At 37.3% G+C, this 18,765-nt stretch overlaps 1 protein-coding gene across 1 annotated transcript in view; it reads left to right on the plus strand.

Moving 5' to 3' along the window:
* The window catches only part of cntn3a.1 (contactin 3a, tandem duplicate 1), a 66,543-nt gene that overhangs the window by 11,071 nt on the left and 36,707 nt on the right, over nucleotides 1–18,765 (plus strand). Inside the window, exons 4-8 of the mRNA XM_046057437.1 lie at nucleotides 1,766–1,861; nucleotides 13,591–13,794; nucleotides 14,471–14,573; nucleotides 14,871–15,055; nucleotides 17,947–18,086. Of these exons, the coding sequence (XP_045913393.1) occupies nucleotides 1,766–1,861; nucleotides 13,591–13,794; nucleotides 14,471–14,573; nucleotides 14,871–15,055; nucleotides 17,947–18,086 (728 nt within the window). The remainder of the gene's footprint in view (nucleotides 1–1,765; nucleotides 1,862–13,590; nucleotides 13,795–14,470; nucleotides 14,574–14,870; nucleotides 15,056–17,946; nucleotides 18,087–18,765) is intronic.

Genomic DNA, 18,765 nt, shown 5'->3' on the forward strand with positions numbered 1-18,765 from the left:
AGTGAGTTTTAGAATTGACTTTAAAATTTTATTGATCACTTTTAAAGCTCTTCATGGCCTCTCGCCTTGTTATATTTCTGACCTTTTAGTCCCATACGCACCAGCACTCACCTTGAGATCCTCGGGCAGAGGTCTGTTGTCTGTTCCAGAGTCTCGACTGAAAACTAAAGGGGACAGAGCGTTTGCAGTCAGGGCCCCGAGGCTCTGGAACAGCCTGCCCGAGGAAATCAGGTCGGCTGAGTCAGTGAACTCTTTTAAGTCCCTTCTTAAAACATACTTTTATAGGAGAGCCTTTCCCAATCTTATTTGACTTTATTTTATCCCTTTTATTTTATTCTATTTTACTAATTTTATATTTATCTTAAACATGTATTTTAGTCTTTTCTTTTTATCTTGTATTGTTTTTGTATTATTGTTTTTTGGGTATTGTTGTCTTTACACTTGTTAAAGCACTTTGTAACTTGTTTTTGAAAAGTGCTCTACAAATAAAGATCATTATTATAAAATTAGATGAAACATATATGCTTTGGTCAGCCAACAGAAAACATTCTTGGTTTCATCTGCGAGCACTGCTTTTAACAAGTACTGTATATTGCGAGAGTTTCAAAGCTTCAATTGGAGGTTATTTTGAAATATGACTGTGAAAGCAAGATTCAATGAAATTCCAAACATGTTTTAATGTTGTGCTTTTTATTTTTTACAGTGATTGACATGATGTTACATTAACACTTGATGTTACATTAACACTTGATGTTACGTTAAGTTAAGCATGACATCACGATAAATTAATACAGTTCATTTAGGAGCTTGTCTAGAGGGATCTATAAATGGCCTTCTGGTCCAGAGGGAATCTGTTCTGTTCTGAATCTGTTCATGCACGGAGAAGCTTTATGTAATTTTTACCCATGGATCAGCCACATATTTAGAATTGGCTACGGAAGCTGTCTGCACCAAATATGAAAAGAACTTAATGATCTACTAATTAATTTGTGAAGTCATACTGGAGCTTTCCACTAAATCATTTGTGAACCAGAAAAAGAGCTTCTTTCAATCATGATAATGTAACACTGTTCTGCTGGATGCAATTTTACATTACTCTCAAGGTCTGCAAAGATCACGTACTATATTTATTATGCAGAGGCTCATCCAGCAGTGTGCGTACACAGGAGGTGTCAGTTTTGCATTCTCTCTCCCTGTTTTTGAATTCAGTCTTGATTATGTCATTATATGGTAGCCGTATATTTGGCTGCACTGCCTGCGATATCTCCAAGAACCACAGCAGGCAAGAAAAGACGAAGTGTTCAAGGATTGCTGTCTCTATTTGCTTTCTCTCAGCAGGTTGTCAACAAGTAATCGGTCTCCATACAAATGATGTTTCAGTCTTAGTCATTTAATTGTTGCAGGTCTGTGTGCAGTGGATGAAACACAGAAAGTGATAACAATACGCAGTTCCAATTAAATTCACTCATGTGTGACTTATACTTGAGGAATTGCTTTCTGTTCCAGTCAGAAGTGTTTAGGACTTTACAGCACTTTTTCTACATTTATGCAAACATTGCATGGGTTTTTCATGACAATGTGCAAAAGTTCTGCATCATATGGCAATGTTAAACTCAGGTCTGGAGCTGTGGTCTGACCAGATATGAAATTATTGAGCAACCACAGATATGACTTGTAGTGCATTATATTTGTCTTAGTTTCCTGTGTGCATTTGTGAAAATGAATTGATTATTTTGCTTTATTGCTTTTGTGTTGTGGTAAACAGACTTGGAGAACTTCAAGACCCAGAGAAGAAGTCCAGTGAGGGTTCGTGAAGGTCAAGGAGTGGTCTTGCTGTGTGGCCCACCACCCCACTCTGGAGGTAACATGGCCTGTTCTGAAGTTTTTTATGTGTGAAGATTTGTTATTTTAATCACAATCAGTCGTTTGTGCTGCAGTTCAACAAATATCACGTTATCAGTGAAGAGTCAATATCAGTTTTACACAGAAATGTCGACATAACATGGTATCACTTCCCTGATTCCTCATTCACTCAGTGTTTATCTGGACAAAGTGGAAGTCATGTTTGTGCTCTCCCCCTCAGGTCCTCTGGCTGTTTGTTTGTGTTGTTGAGGTCAGCGGAGTGAGTCATTTTTACTTTGGGACACTCTGGCCTGTCAGCCTGATTTTCAATGGGGCAGAGGAAAAACTTTGGCATGCAGACTGGAGAGACTGTCTGTGGCTGGGGCCCTGCCAGGCTGAGTAATAGAGCTTCTCTCTGAAGGAGCTTTGTTTGCTTCTCATCAGCGCTTTGCATCCATGACGTTATCAATGGGAGTTAGCATCCAGTACTATTAACTCCTACACAGGGGTCTGGAGATTTGCTCAACAGCCAGCAAGGCTGGAAGTAATTCTCCACTGTTGGAGAATCTGGATGTACTATTACTGATACTGCACACAGCAGGGGTGGTGTGGGGGCAGGGGTTTGCATCCATTATTTTACGATACGTTTAAAAGAGCATAGTGAAATTATATTTTTACTTTAAGTATTTACTGGCATGGACCAAATTGTCCTTCTCAGTTTCATTTTTGTTTTAGAAAGCATTGACTCTATTATTATTATTTGGTATATTCTGTGACATACTCTCATTGTATGTTGAAATGGTGATAAAATGAAAACGGGTATTTCCAATTAACTCTGAATGCAGAGCCAGAGTCTAATATGAGGGGTTGGTGTGTCAAAAAGCTGTGATTATTCATATTCTTATTTTTATTGCTAATGTATTCTAAGGTTGGACAATTACTATTAGTAGTACTTAGTATTATTGTGAACTTTTGGTGGAATCGTATCATGACGATTTTTAATCAGTTCTGTTGCCCAAATTAGGCTTGTGATTGCTAGCAAACTGGAATAATTAGAGAAAATGAAATGAGTTTTTGCGGTTTGATTGGTTTCACACGTGTGAAGTCAGTTTTGTCTCATGTAATGCATAGGAGTTGAACACAGTTAATTGTAACGTTAATTTTATAATTTTATATGTAATTTATATGACATATCAAGATGCAAAAATGTACATATAGTGTATGTCATATATGTTGTAATATTGATTTTGGCCTTATTGTCCAGCTCAAGTAATGACACAAATATGCCACTGTCCTGAATACAATCTGATATTGTGGAGAAAAAGAGGAAAGTTTATCGTTATATAGGTATACAATGTGACATTTAGCAAACTGGAAAACCTGTGTAGTTAAAGCTTCAGCTGCTGGATGTTATATGTACATATTGAACACAATCTATTGTGCAATGTCATTTTGGGTAAACCTTAGTCCACTATTTCATGTGCTGCTACTGTGTGAAACCATGCTGTTCAGCTTTTGCAATGAGAATAGGATAAGGTTTTTCTTTTTACCACAGAGTCACTTGCAAACCTAACAGTAGACCTACATTTGTAGTGCTTTGTTCTGTAGATGTTATAATGAGACATCTCACTCACCTTGTGTTGACAAGAAAAGCTGGAACAATGAGCCATACGCTTGCATTTGGCAGCGTCATAGTGTAATGCCTTTTTTTTTTAGACTCATCCCCTGGCACAAATGCCAACACACACATCAGCCAGCTAAAAACAAAACAGCAGCGTTGTCAGGAGTGTTGGGCTTTAGTAGTAGTGTCATGATAGTGTCCAAAAATATTTTGAAAGATCTGAGCACATCAATTTAAATTCAATAGTTTATTCATTATTCGTAGAGAAACAGCACTGACTTAATCTGGACAGTGTCCCATATGCCAAATCCTGTATACCGGTAGTTTCTTTGTAGAAGCTTGAAGCACTGTCTGTTGTGTAAGCAATCCTGCAGGCAGCAGGCTAATGCTTATGATTTGGAGGAGGAAGATTGTGTCCTTTATGTGAGCGCATTGACAGGGAGCATAGTGCTCCTTGGACAACCTTTCCAGCATTTTAGCGGTGGGCGCAGAAATGAGTTGACATTGACTGACTTCTCCTTGGACAAATTACAAGTGCCAAATCCTTTTTGGGTAATTTGCACATAATACACAATTAGGTTGCAAGTACTATTTGCAAGCCAGTCAGAAAAGGGAGGGGATATTCAACAACCAACCATTCATTTATTCAATTGGTAATATATTGATGTAGTTAAATGAGTGACCTTTAAGTCATCCTTGAGTCTTGAAAATAATCAGGACTGTTTGCATGTTTAATGAATTCTGAAGTCAGTGTAGGTTACAGTGTAGGTCTATTAAATAATTAGAAAGGAAATTCACAGCTATTGCAATATCAGAAACCTGGCTTGATGAAGAGCAAATTGACTGGAATTGAGGGATACGAAATGTTTTATATTAATAGGACCCGATCTAAGGAAGGGGGGGCTGCACTATTCATTGATAAAATGTATAAATGTAAAGTTATCAGCAACATGTCAATTGCAATGGACAACATTATGGAGTGTGTCACAGTAGAAACTGAGAGAGAGAAAGAAAGAAATATTCGAATAAGCTGTACATACAGAAAACCAGGATCCTGTATTGATACATTTAGGGAAAAGATTGAGGAGCTATATAACAGAAATAGCAACAAGAAAATTCTGTTTGTCTGTGGTGATTTCAATATTGATTTGTGAAACCCACAACAACATAATTCAACCACAGAATTTATCAATTCAATTTATAGCAACAGCCTATACCCTACAATCACACGACCAACTAGAATAACAACAAACAGTGCCACACTAATTGACAACATATTTACAAATGTTATTGACAGACCGGTTGCAAGTGGCCTAATAATAACTGACATAAGCGACCACTTGCCAGTCTTTGCAGTTATACAAAACTGTGTAAAGAGGAATAAAGAAACTACTACATTTATAATGAAAAGATGCTATAAACTCTTTTAAGCAAGACCTTTTAAGACAAGACTGGAAAAATGTTTATGTGAGTGACGTTAATAGGGGCTATGAAACATTTCTGACAGTAATATCAGGATTATATGACAAACATTGTCCTATAGTAAAGAAAATAATAAAACAAAGATACCTTGAGAATCCATGGATATCAGAAAGAATCATAAATGCATGCAAGAAGAAGAATTTACTTTACAAAGAATTCTTAAAGAAAAGAACAATAGAAGCAGAACAAAAATGTAAGTTATAGAAAAATAAATTAACAAAAATCATAAGATGCAGTAAAGTTTATTATTACAGCAATTTACTGGAAGACAACAAAAGTAATATAAAAAGAACATGGGACGTCTTAAATACTATCATTAAAAAAAATGGAAAAGAAGAAAATCCTAATTACTTGTTGGCATTAAATAATACAGAAATCACTGACAGGGCTTCAGTTGCTGGGGAATTCAATAAATACTTTGTCAATGTTGTTCCGGGACTGGCAAGGAATATTGCAAAGATGGGTAGTAGTGATGGAGTAGAAAGTAAGTAGTTATTTGTTGAAGAAACAATATTTATTAGAGGGACAGATGAAAAAGAACTTATCGATATTGTAAAAAAAATTGAAGAGTATGAAGTCCACCGACTGCCATGATATTGATATGTGCACAGTCAAAAACATTATTGAATCCAATAGCAAGACCTCTAACCCATATTTACAATCAGTTCCTACAAACCGGTGTCTTTCCAGATAAAACGAAAATAGCTAAAGTAATACCAATATATAAAACTGGAGACAAACATATACTACACAACTACAGACCCATCTCATTGTTCTCAGTTCTCCAAAATATTGGAAAAAAGTGTCTTTATAATGCTGGATGACTTCATCGCCAAACATAATATTCTATGTGAACAGCAATATGGTTTTAGAGCTGACAGATCGACTTCTTTTGCAATGATTGAATTTATAGACAAAGTTACAAACGCAATAGACAGGAAACAATATGCAGTAGGGATATTTCTAGCTTTTGTCACTGTAGATCACATATTATTGATTAAAAAACTACAAAGATATGGTATTAGAGGAATTGCACTGACATGGTTATCCAGTTACCTGGAGAGCCAAAAACAGTATGTTGAAATACAAAATAATAAATCACAACTGCTGTAGGTTACAAGCGGGGTGCCACAGGGTTCAGTGTTGGGGCCATTATTATTTAACCTCTATAAATAATATATGTGAAATGTCACAAATTGTAGAAACCATTCTTTTTGCTGATGACACAAACCTACTATGCTGTGGTGAAAACTTTGAGAAGCTATTAGATACCATGGACAAGGAAGTGAGTTTATAATAATGAGAATTTATAATATTTGGGAACGGATTAACTGAGACAGATAACAAACTAATGGTAAATGGTTTAGAACTAGAATGAATATTTGAAATGAAATTCCTTGGGGTAGTTATTGTTAGCAAATTAAGCTGGAAACCTCACATAAAGTACATTGGACACCAAAATCTCCAAGTCATTAGCAATATTAAATAAAGCCAAAGACATAATGAATCAGGCTTCTCTATATATGCGGTACTGCTCCTTCATACATACATTCGTACATGACTTATTGTGTGGAAGTATGGGGGAACACTTACAAAACAAATACATACCCAATCTTCATCCTACAAAAAAGAGCTATTCGAATCATATATAAGACTACATACAGAGAAACAACAAACCCATTGTTCATTAAACTCACAATATTAAAATTCAAAGATTTGATTGACTACAAAACTATTCAAGAGATTTTCCAACTATGTGAAAACGTACAATTTCAGAGGAATATCAATGTTTAGTAAACCGTTAATTCGAACAATAGTAAGTTCTACTGTATAACAACCCAGGGTGTTATCCTGTGGAAAAACAGTGATAACGATTTAAAGTTATATAAAAACATATTGAAACTGAAATTTCTATTTCAAAAAAGAATCCTTGATGGATATGAGCTGGAACAGTGATATTTATTGTAGAATTTTATTTAGTTTGAATATCTATATATATCTATATCTATCTATATATATAGCAAGAAGGTCGTGGGTTCTTTCTGTGTGGAGTTTGCATGTTTTCCCCCCTGTTGTTCATTTTGTATTCCTATTGTAAGAGAACCCTCCTTGTATTTTTGCAAACTGAGCTCCGAATTCACTTATTTGACAAATGTCCTGGTTTTTGACTGATTATGTGAGGACACAATGACAAATACATTTGTAGCATACCTGCATAAAGTCATATACAGTCCAAGTACATTATGTTGTTACATGACAGGTACAAAAGAAAGTCCCAAAGTATTGTGTTTTTTATTTTATTTGAAAGGTTTTGTATTATAGAGATGAACAAGGCCAAGGGAGGTTTTGACTTGTACTCACATTTTCAAACCTCAAGAATTATTCAGCGGTGCCACTGCTCAGCTCTGGAAAGGACTGGAAGTGTTGAATGACCTTGTTCAGAGGTCATAAGGCTCATATATGAACATCAAACCTGCATTTTAAAGTACAGAAGCACATGAACATGAATGGCAGGTGGATACCTTTCTCATGTGAGAAACTTCACTGTGTGTGTGTGTGTGCCATTTAAAACCCACTGAAACTCAACTTCTCTAATCATGTGAATCATCCCCATGTTATTTTTTTTCTCACAAGTGTAGTGTATTGTATTACTAATAGACAGTTAAACCAGACGGGTTTTTTTATATTCTTTGTCACTTTCCTCTGCTATGCTCTTGTGCTATAAGGGGATTTCAAGAGACAATTTTATTTAAATTAGGATTAAATATGTAACATCTCCTTTTATAAACAATTTTTCATAACAATCAGGAGACTTGCCTAGCTTTTGATGTTTGCTCAAGAATTCCAGCTGCTTTGTTGTGCCTGCAATCTTGCATATTTGACAACCTCACCCTTCACAGATGTTTACCAAGCTGCTGTGTGTTTGGATAAAAATTTGACTAAATCATTGGAGATACGATATCTGGGTCTTGATGTTTTTGCCTTCAGGGAAATGTTGATAGACTTATTCAATAATTCTCTTAAATAATTCATGTTCATCTCGTCTGTCATTTGTTACCAAAACTTACTCCTCTTTATTTAGACTCCGAACTCACTTTGGTCCTCCCTCCAACATGACACTGATCATTCGGGACTAGAGTCCTAGAGGGGTTGTTGTCAGTAACCAACACTGTTACACTGCACCTGGCCCATATCTGTCACATCCATTTTGATATGAAGTCTTTACCTGCTCTTTAAAAGGAATGATAAGTGCATCTAGGCTAACATAAAAACCTGTAGGCCTTTTAAATGTTTGCTATCGTCATTTTGTTATCTAAGATTCAGAGAAAACACAAACAATGTAAGCGCATGTAGCTCAGTGGCATTAAAGGTATTATGCTTTAATGCCACTGAGCTACATGCGCTTACATTGTAATTAGACTAAATACCTCCTCTCATTACATTATAATATTATATTAGGATTTTTTGCTTTTGTTGTTTGTTCTATTACTCAATTTGCTACGGTTCCCCACTGACTTATCAGTGTTAGCCCGGCCAGAGGGCATATTCAAGAAACTCTGTGTCTAAGAACAATATGTTTAAAAAAGTTTTATTTACACAGTGCAACCAAAGTACACATGTAATACAACTGTGAAGAGAAACAAAATTACTAAATCGCAAACTTGGCTTAACTGAGGAATACTCATTTCACCTAATTGAAATCAACATCACGTGACATTATTGATGACATAAGCCAGAGCATAATAAACGAGACCTTTTCAGTTGCCACGCCCTTTTCACTCCAGAGAAAGATAGTGAGAACAAAGAAAGCTACTGTTTGACAGCTCAGATTAAATCAGTAGATAACTGAACTAACACAATACTTGTCTGTATTTGGTTTTGACCCAAAAATGTTGATGTAACTAAGAAAATGTAATGCTGAACGCAAACAAAGTTGGGATAGTAAGTGTTTGCACTGCTGCAGATTAAAGGTGGAACTCTAGCTAATACATATAACAAGCAAGGTTAGAAATACTTAAGTATATGTGACGAATGGTGTGTTCTCACCCACTTTGTCACAGACATTAAGTTCTATATAATGTGTGCATGGATAAATAATTAATATTCACATTAATAGTCACATTACCATATACATCAGCAAAATACATCAGCATCTGTCTTTTTCCAGGAACAATCTGTGACAACATGCCATCAACTGACAACTGCTGTGCTTAAAAGGAGTAATTTAATATTTTTCTTGGGAATTTTTTGAAGACAGAAAAAGTGTTTTGTGCAGAAACTCTGTTTGGGGAAAAGTCAAGTCAATTAATAAAGAAATGTCAGTTATTTTAACATACTATTCAGCATACTGTTGAAATTATTAGAAATTGATTCCCTAGACTTTGTGATGCCAAGAAGTGTAGCACAGGTACAGTATTTTAGGGAGACAGACACTCATTTTATTTTAATAAGTGTTAAAGAACTGATGTGAATGAAGCATACACAGTCAAACGTAATGCTAGCTATCTGATACAGTAACATGAAATACTAGGATTTTCAAAATCCAATATGCATCATCAGTGCTCCCAGACTGTCAACAGTAATTGTATTTGGGTGAATGGTGATGTATTGCAAATCTTGGTCAAATTCATTCAAACTGGGTCAGTTTAGTTCCCTGCTGTTTTCCTCATATCAAATAAATGCAACCAGAGCATGCTGTTGTCCAACCGACAAGAAATGTACAGTCTTGCTTTTATTTACACCATTAGCCCCTTCAGCCCTTATTGTTGTGATGGATCATAGCTGTTATCTGGAGACCTAGCGCAGAGCGTGGACTGATCAATTTTCTGACAATATTTTCGACAGCTGTCATTGTATATTATACCTATTGATGGAGATGTTGAGAATGCTGAGATGCTGAGATGTGCTTTAGGATGAACTATCTCCAATTTTCTCTGAAAGGCTAGCCTAACCACATCTGCCATAGTAATAATGCACCCCGTCTTGTTTTAGTTACATGCTCACACATTCATACATACACGTACACCTACACACTGAACAGTCACATTATCTTGTCCTCATTTAGCCCCTTTCTTTCTAATGTGAATGAATTCAGAATTATTTATAAGAGAAATAGGGCTGTTTTTAACAGTAATTTTCATTCTTGATCCATCTGCAGATTATTTTTCAGGATTTATTGATTAATCGTGTGGTTTGTAAAATGTAAGCAAATTAAGAAAACCTGAAAGCTGAAACAGAATTATTAATCAATTAGCAACATTGTCAATTTAATGATTTTTCATCAGGTAATCAGATAACTTACTAATAGTTGCGGCCCTAAAACATTTTGATACCTAGCTATGTATGTTTTATGATAAATGTAGTTTGATTTTAAGTTCAGCACAGAAATTTTGAATATTCTGAATATTGTTAAATGTGGACAAAGAGACTACTTAGAGTGAAAAATAAGAATAAAAAAGATTGAAGATCTTGGTAAATGAGACATATGTTCATGGAAATGAGGTGGATATGTTAGAAAGGTGTGTCGAATACATCAACATGCTCAGACAAATAATGCCATGCTCTCCTGTTTTTACAGCCCTGTGAATGTATTGTTGCACATCTGAATCCCATGGCATTTAAATAGACTGAGAAACACGCTCTCATAAAGGTTGACAGGACATAATTCACAGTGCAGCCTCTGACAAGGATCTGTCTCATCTCCCCTTTGAAGGATTTCAATATCCCATGCATGATTCAGAAAGCCATTATTTCACTATAACGATGCCTCAAAGCCTCAAGACAAGAATTCAGGAATTAGCTTGATGTGGCCGGGATGCTCTAAAACTGCAAGGCAGTTTGAAGTTGCACTTAGAGAATGACCAAAATATTGTTAAGTATCCGAGAGGAGCTCCAGCGGCGTTGTTCCACTGCGGTGTGCTGTATTTGCATTAGATGTCGGCCTGTGTCATCTTTCGCTTTGAGAGGGTCTGAATGATTGTGGATAGTCAGGACCTAATGCATCTGACCTCCTTTCACTAATGGAAACGGGCCTTTTAGGTTTACTCAAGGCTGAAATCACTTGTTCTCTCTATGCAGTTCGTCTACCCCAAAACAGAGGCTGCTCGCTGGCCATTAACAACACACATCGCTTGTAGGGATTTTTCCCATGTGCGTGACCTAAGCCATTTCACAGAGTGAACTTGTTGTGTGTTATGAATACAGATACATGTAGGTAGCTCTAGTTAATGGCTGCTACTGTCTAGGGAATAGACTCGCGAGTACAAACTTTGACACAAGTTGTGCATATGCTTTTCTTTGATACAATACGCACTTGTGCAAAAACACACTCTGGTTTCAGTATGTCCTTGGCCTGTCATGTTCCATTTCTCTTCCCTCCTCTCAGATCATTAAGGGGGAATTGATGCTGCCTGTTCATTATACAGGGGCTAAATGGAACCACAATGAAAATCTGCCACTCACTGTCAGTCATGATTGCATTATTCCATTACCGCCATCCGCGGAAGGCTCTCAAGTCAAATAATCAAATCCAACCATTGGTGGATTCCACTTCCTATTTCCTGCTTCCTGTTTCTCACCATGAATCTTTAACTAACCAATTAGTAACCTATTATTTGCTGTTGTTCCATTTTGTCGTGCCCTGCACCTTTGGAAGTTATTGTTTCAAAAACAAACATTAAATATACATGACCCTGTCAGGATGAGAGCTATAGGATACATTATTTAGAGGAGAGGAGATATTACAGTTGTTCTCTCTGTGGGTCGGATGGATCAAGCCAAGAAGTTACAGTTGATACAAGTCCCAGAGGCTAGAATGGAGTTCATGGTGAGAGAAACCACAAGAGATATATGTTGTTGTAATTGAAATGCAACTCCTCTTATTGTGTGTCTCAAATCAGTCTATGAAAGTCATTAAAGGAATAGTTTAACGTTTTGGGAAATATGCTAACTTTAAAAATGTGTCACATTGGAAAGCTGGAAACACTGACAAGATTGGCACAAAATAGATAGACAGGTGTGGTTACTCTGTGTGGTCAATCTCATGTTGTGTTCTTTGGATGATCACAAGGTCAGGTTGTCATCTACCAGTCCCGCCACATAAAAACACCCGCTCCGTGCTTGGTAAAAAGGAACATCCGCACATGAACATCACAAGTTCTGACGATCCTTTTCACGTCGTGATTTGCAAGGTTTGCAGTAATATGTCATGGCCCACACATCCTCTTCCCCCTAAAGTGCAGGAGTGAAGAATACTGAGTCAGTAGATGAGTGTCCAACTCACGTCTCAATTATTCCCTGTACTGCAGTGCAGAGTCATCGCTTAGACAAGTTTTTACCCACGGCCAAGATTGCTTTTGGGACAGGGATGCAGTATGGTCCAGAGCAATCTATCCTCGTGTCAATATGTCAAAACACCATCATTCCTTTTTATAATGCTGCTGATTGTTAGTGCAAAGCCTCTCTGACTGCACTCCATTTGGTTGATAGTACTGGGAGTCTTTCTCAGAAGCTTGTTATGATAGATGATGAATAGTATACTAGGTGGCACCATACTGAATAACATGATCTGTAATACATTGGTTTTATTGGACATTATACTTTTTTTATGCAGAATCTGCAGCTTAAGGGGTTGATTTAAGGTCCCCTTCTGAGACATGACAGCTAAAGGGGGAGATGCTCGTTGTTTTTTTATGTACAACCACTGTCTCTGTTTTTAAATAAATTCTAAGTAATAAATCCTAAGAAGAGGTATGAAAAAAAAGGCAGATGAAGTCAAACATATGAAATTAAATAAAACAGGGCATAATTTAATGAAGCAGGCCTTCTGTTATTTTAAGCTTAATTTGCACGGGGTGAGTTCACTTTGTACAAATGTGATGCTCTCCTCACTTTTACATGGAAACAACAGCTACAGCTGTATAGTACTTGCTGCTGGGGAAGTATTGCTTTAGATACTGGACAGAAGATGAACCCCCCCCCCCCTATGCATGATCACTTGTGCATTCATGTTCTTGATTGGTCAGCGCAGTGTATTTGCTGATGTTTTGTGTTTCAACAGTGATCTTCATGAAATGAATGAGCAAGCTGTGTTTTTTTATGCAGTGCAGTTCACAGTCAATGTGAACATGTAAATATCCCTGTCACTGAGCAGCGCCACTGAAGCAAACTGGACTTCAGTGTCTTGCTCAAGGGTGATTCATTGGTTTTAAGAAAGAGATGAGTGTTAGTTATTAAATCACCACCCCACAACAAATTTTTTGAACCAACTTTTAATGCCACAATATGGCAGAAAAGATCTAAAAATTCCTGCTGTGGATGTAAATAGCTACGTCCCTGAAAAGCCAATCACTCATACTCAGCATCATCATTCCATATCACTCACATAGTGAACCTGTGAAACTTTTACAATATTAAGGGCAATAATCCAATAGTGAGTAAGAGTAATTGCTCTTCAATTATAAATTATATTTTTAATCATGGAAGGCTGAAACTCAGTCCAATCCACTAATTGCTTTATCCCTGAAGGCATTCACTCACGTTGAAGTGATGGGACTGCTGATGAAGCACACATTATCTGTACATGGCTATAGTTGTTATATAAAATGCAAAATGTGTTTTTGACTCATCCCTGACTTTTTTCACAGAACTTTCCTTCACATGGATCTTCAATGAGTATCCATCGTTTGTCATCCAGGACACACGACGATTTGTGTCCCAGAAGACAGGCAACCTCTACATCGCCAAAGTGGAATCCTCAGATGTGGGCAACTACACTTGTGTAGTTACCAACACGGTCACCAAAAGCAGCGTTCAAGGACCACCAACTCCTCTAGTGCTGCGGGTTGATGGTATGATAACTTTACCCCACGTACTATACATGGAGTACAAAGTAGTGGCAGAGTGATGAATTCTTTTTCGTTTTGAAATTGAGGCAGTGCAACTTTCAAATTACAAGTGCAGTGACTTTAGTTAGCGATAGCCTGGCAAGTTGGCAAGTTTTTAGAGGTGAAGGTTTCAGCAAGCGACCATCAATATTGCGGGCTCCAGGCTAACTATTGCCAGCAAATGTAATCATCTATAGCTCTTTTATGTCTTTGACTTGGCTTACAAAAATGAACTTGTCCGGTTAGTGTTTACTGTACTTTTACGGGCGGACAAATGTGATTTTGCAGGGAAAAAATTTGTTTCATGTTGAAACAAGACAGGTTTGTAATTATGATTAGTAGATGATATGTAGACCACCAATATATTACACTCCAGGCCTGGAATGTAATTTATAGAAAATAATTGCCTTTAAAATCACAATCCCAATAGAAAAATCACAAATAATTATTCTCCCTTAAGCCTGTGGACACAGTAAAGTTTTCAAAAAAACAGAGTTTAGAATTTCTTTTTGCTAACATAGTCATGGCCTTAACTTTGTTTAGATTTTTTTCCCCCTTGTGACCTTTTCAAGCCTTGAACGGAAGGAATTCCCTTCAGACACACATGGCATCATTTCTATATTTCTCTATATAACTCCAGGTGTGATGGGTGAATACGAGCCAAAGATCGAAGTGCAGTTCCCTGAAGTCGTCCCTGTTGCTAAGAGCTCAACTGTCAAACTGGAATGTTTTGCACTTGGAAAGTACGTCCCTCTGTGTATTATTATGCTACAGTCATGACTATACCGTTAGTTGTTTACTGTACCAATCTAAGCTGCATTGTAATATGTGAAAAAGTGAAGTGATTTTGAGAGCAGAGGATTTGAGTTACCAGTTAATGTCTCAGATCAATTAAACATTGACATATTTTGTCAGTGTTTTCCAGTATTCATTGGTTTGCTAAATTTTTCTTTCACTAAGATTAATTCCTAGATAAAACAATATTCGTGTGTGTTTTTCATTTTGTGCCCTTGATGTGTGTTATATTTTCATGCCTATAGCCCAGTGCCAACCATCAGCTGGAGAAGAGTGGATGGAGCCTCTTTTGGCAGGAAGGTGGACATAAATAAAGCCAGCGGAGTTTTAGAAATCCCTTACTTCCAGCAGGAGGATGCAGGGATATATGAATGTGTGGCTGAAAACAGCAGAGGAAGAAACTTGGTTAAAGGAAAGCTGTCTTTCTATGGTGAGTAGGAGGACAGTTTGGCTGACTGATCTAAAATGTACTTTACTTCATGTCTATGTCTTGGGAAGAAAATATATCTTATGCCGTCAGCCTGTCAGTTGTCTCGCCAACATATCATGTACATTTATAGACTTTTACCAAATACTCTACCCATTGATTCATAGCCTCAGAGATCCACTACTACTGAGCCTGATTGAAAATCTTGCAGAATAAAAGTGTTGCTTTGGTGTGAGTCTCACAAAAAGTTTAATTTGTTGTCATGCAATCTGTAGCTTTTATTAGAACCCATATATAACTGCATCATATAGTGGAATGTGGTAATAAATTAACCTATTACCAGTAGTTCATTTCTGACAAGCTCTTTATTGTGCCAGCAGCTAACATGGAGCCATAGTGTGCACAGATTTATACCACCTTTCAGGGAGAGGTGATTTTTCCCTCACCAACACTGGACTTATGGCCCATATTCTGAGAAAGCTTTTAATGGCCCTTGATGAAGGATTTTTATGGTTTCTCTCTCCATTATTTTGCAGTTTATGCATTGATGATGTCTGCCCGCAAGGCCCTGTAGGGATGTGCTTGACTGAAATCATTAAATCCAGATTTTTCTTTCCTGTGAAGGAGGATACCTTTGATATGATAATACAGGATTTTTTGCCGCACCTGTGGGTTAGATGAAATGCTCACAGTAGCTGTAGGTAGGCTGAGGATTAAACATATTTTACTTTAAAGTGAAGTGCCTGCTCATAGAGAAGTGTAGCATCACAGCTCTGGGACTTGATGACTTAAAGGTCCTGAAACAATAGAAAATGGTGTGATCATGTTATGGGCATTTTGTAAACAAGGTCATAGTTTTTCAACAACTTGTAGCTATCACTGTCTTGGTACAGTGCTGCATGGCTTCCGCACAATTTCTGTGCTGTAGTTGTGTGGAAGTCACGTTTCTCCTTGTAAGATTTAAGTCCCGTCTCATCTCAAAGCCTCGCAGACTGGCTAGCCGCCAGGTGATAAAAATCTGTAATCTCATTTTAAACTCCCATAGACAGGAGCTTGTGGGACATCCATCAACTCTATAGAAGAATGGGAGAATCAATATGGGGATGTGGTGTTTGCAACACCCAACCAATGCGCGCACAGGAACAATAACGGGTGGCCTTTTTTTTTTTCGATTTCCTACTTAATTGTCCTTCTGTAGTTCCAGGGGATTTATGAAATTAGATCATGGTTCAGCAGTTGACTGCATCCGATGGGCTCAGACATGATCACAATGTATAGAAGCCACTTGCATCATGTCTTCTTTCCATTATGCTATTTCTGATGGTCTAATTTGTAATATTATTAACAGGGTTTCATGTACTATTTGTTTCAATTCAGTACTGCTTGCTCGTTTCCGAATATATTTAGTATGCAATTTCTTCTAATAAAAAGAGCTTTTTTTTTGATAACAGAATATTATCTCAATTCGCATATGGGGCTGGCAAACATTCTCTCTCTGTAAGCTTTTTAAAATATTACTTGAATGAAAGAATTTGTTCTTACCAAGTAAAATGCACTTCAGGCAATGCATGCAGCACTGTTACTGAAGATAGGCAATACAAAGAGAAATAATCATTAAGAAACACTTTCATTGGTTTTGAAACACACTGTTGTCTTAGTGCTTCGAGTCATTTTTCTGTCATCGAATGGTTTTGTGACTTTGCCTTTTTTTTAAAGATTCTTTTTATTTGTGTTTCCACTTTATTATTTGTGATAGAGGCAGTAGAGAAATAAAGGCACAGAGTCAGATTCGAACCAAGGCCACTGTAGTAAGCACTCCTTGTAAGTAAGCCTTGCACTGTACCAGGCGAGCTACTGTGATGTTGCCTCTTAAGTTGACAGGAACATGGTTTCTAAACACCAACTGTTTCAGACCGGATCAACTTCCATCAACTTCCCGAAAACAAAGCTTTGATCCCCTTATGGGCTCCATAGAGCATATCATGACTGGTTTTAACAGATTTACACTCATAGCCACGTTATGACCTGGTGATAGGAGAGTCTGTATTTTGGATGGAAAGCCCTTGGAGTATTTGTTCTGCTAAAAAGTCCTTGACACTGAATGTACCGCAGATACTGTTCCAGCTGTCACTGTTTCATGTCCCTGGAGAGAGATGAGGCTATTTCAATTGAGAACAATTAATTTCATTATTATTTTTTTATTATTACATTATATTATTACTAACACTGCTAGACCAGCCGACCGACTGACTCAACTACCTCGATCCTCTTGACCCTGGCAGGGTTTCCTATATTTATGTGGGCGCTTCACAAGGGCCATAAATCTTCTTACACTGTCACCAGAGATAAGGTGCAAGTCATTTATGTGACACCAGGACAACCATCATAAATATGGAGGCATTTTCTTTATGGATTTCAGATGTTTCAAAAGACAAAAAGGACCTGCGTTGTTAACTGCGCTGCAAAAAAACAAAAAGACTACCCTTCCATTGTGAGCATCACAGGAATATACAATATGGTTAGTAAACAGGATTCTTGTAAAAGATCTGCATCATTATACATAAGTCAAGCTGGTTTCAACTATTCACTACTATCCTTCCTAATGTAAGGCTTATACATCCATCCATCCATCTATTATCTGTAACCTCTTGTCCTTACACGGTAGCAACCTAAGCTTTGGCAGTTGTTTTAATTTATGTATTCTTCTGGAGGTCAGATTTTGGTTAAGTGGAAGTGGATTTATGATTTGTGTCCCCGGATGCTTCTCTAATGAACTAATTGCAATGCTTGGTTGGTTCATTGATTTATCCTAAAACTGCTGCATACCGGTAATGCGGAAGCATTTGTGTAGCGTTAAAGTGTTCATTTACAGTATGTGGTATGTGACCTCACAGCTGCACCTCACTTGACTGAGAAGCCTCAGGATGTTCAGAAGACCATTGATGACACTCTGGTGTGGGAATGCAAAGCCACTGCCAAGCCCAAACCCTCATACCGCTGGCTGAAGAACGGGGAGCCGCTGGACCCCATGGAGGTAGGGTTTTTTCTTAACCTGAGGTTTTCTTTTCTTTTTTTACTGCTTTTAATGACGAAAACAAGTATGAACAACAGGAACTTGAGAATGATCCACATTTCCTTTGACCATGCAACACTAACCCCCTAATAGCACATAAATGATGGAAAGACACATAATCAGTCAAAAGCGCACACCACCCTTTCATATATTCATATATTTACCACTTTATCGTTCCCATCCACGTTTAAGCCAGAAGTCACAATGTCCCCAGACAAATACATACAAATATATACTTTTTGTATACTGTATTATACATCTGGGTCCATGAGGGCGCATGAGACCTGTGCTAGGTACAAGAAAAGAAATTAAAAAAATGATTGATTTGTGCTCTTTAACTTTAATCAGAATCAAATCTTATAAAGGTGTGCAGCATTTGTTTGCCAACAAACTCATTAAGACTACTGAAGGCTGCAAGGCTTAGTCTAACAGGCTTGTATTTAAATGGTATTGTTATTGTTAGCATTGTTATTGTGTCGATATGATTTTCATTACAACAGCCCCTGGGCAGTTGAGTTGGTGGAGATGAACGTAATTTAATGCGTACGATAAAAGAAGATAAGATTACTGTAGCTTCAGAGCCATCTTACTTAAAGCATGCACTGTGTGTTACCCCACTGTTTTGTGGATTAATTTGCTT

This window comes from Micropterus dolomieu, linkage group LG08, assembly GCF_021292245.1.
Source record: "Micropterus dolomieu isolate WLL.071019.BEF.003 ecotype Adirondacks linkage group LG08, ASM2129224v1, whole genome shotgun sequence".
In the NCBI taxonomy this organism is placed as follows: Eukaryota; Metazoa; Chordata; class Actinopteri; order Centrarchiformes; family Centrarchidae; genus Micropterus; species Micropterus dolomieu.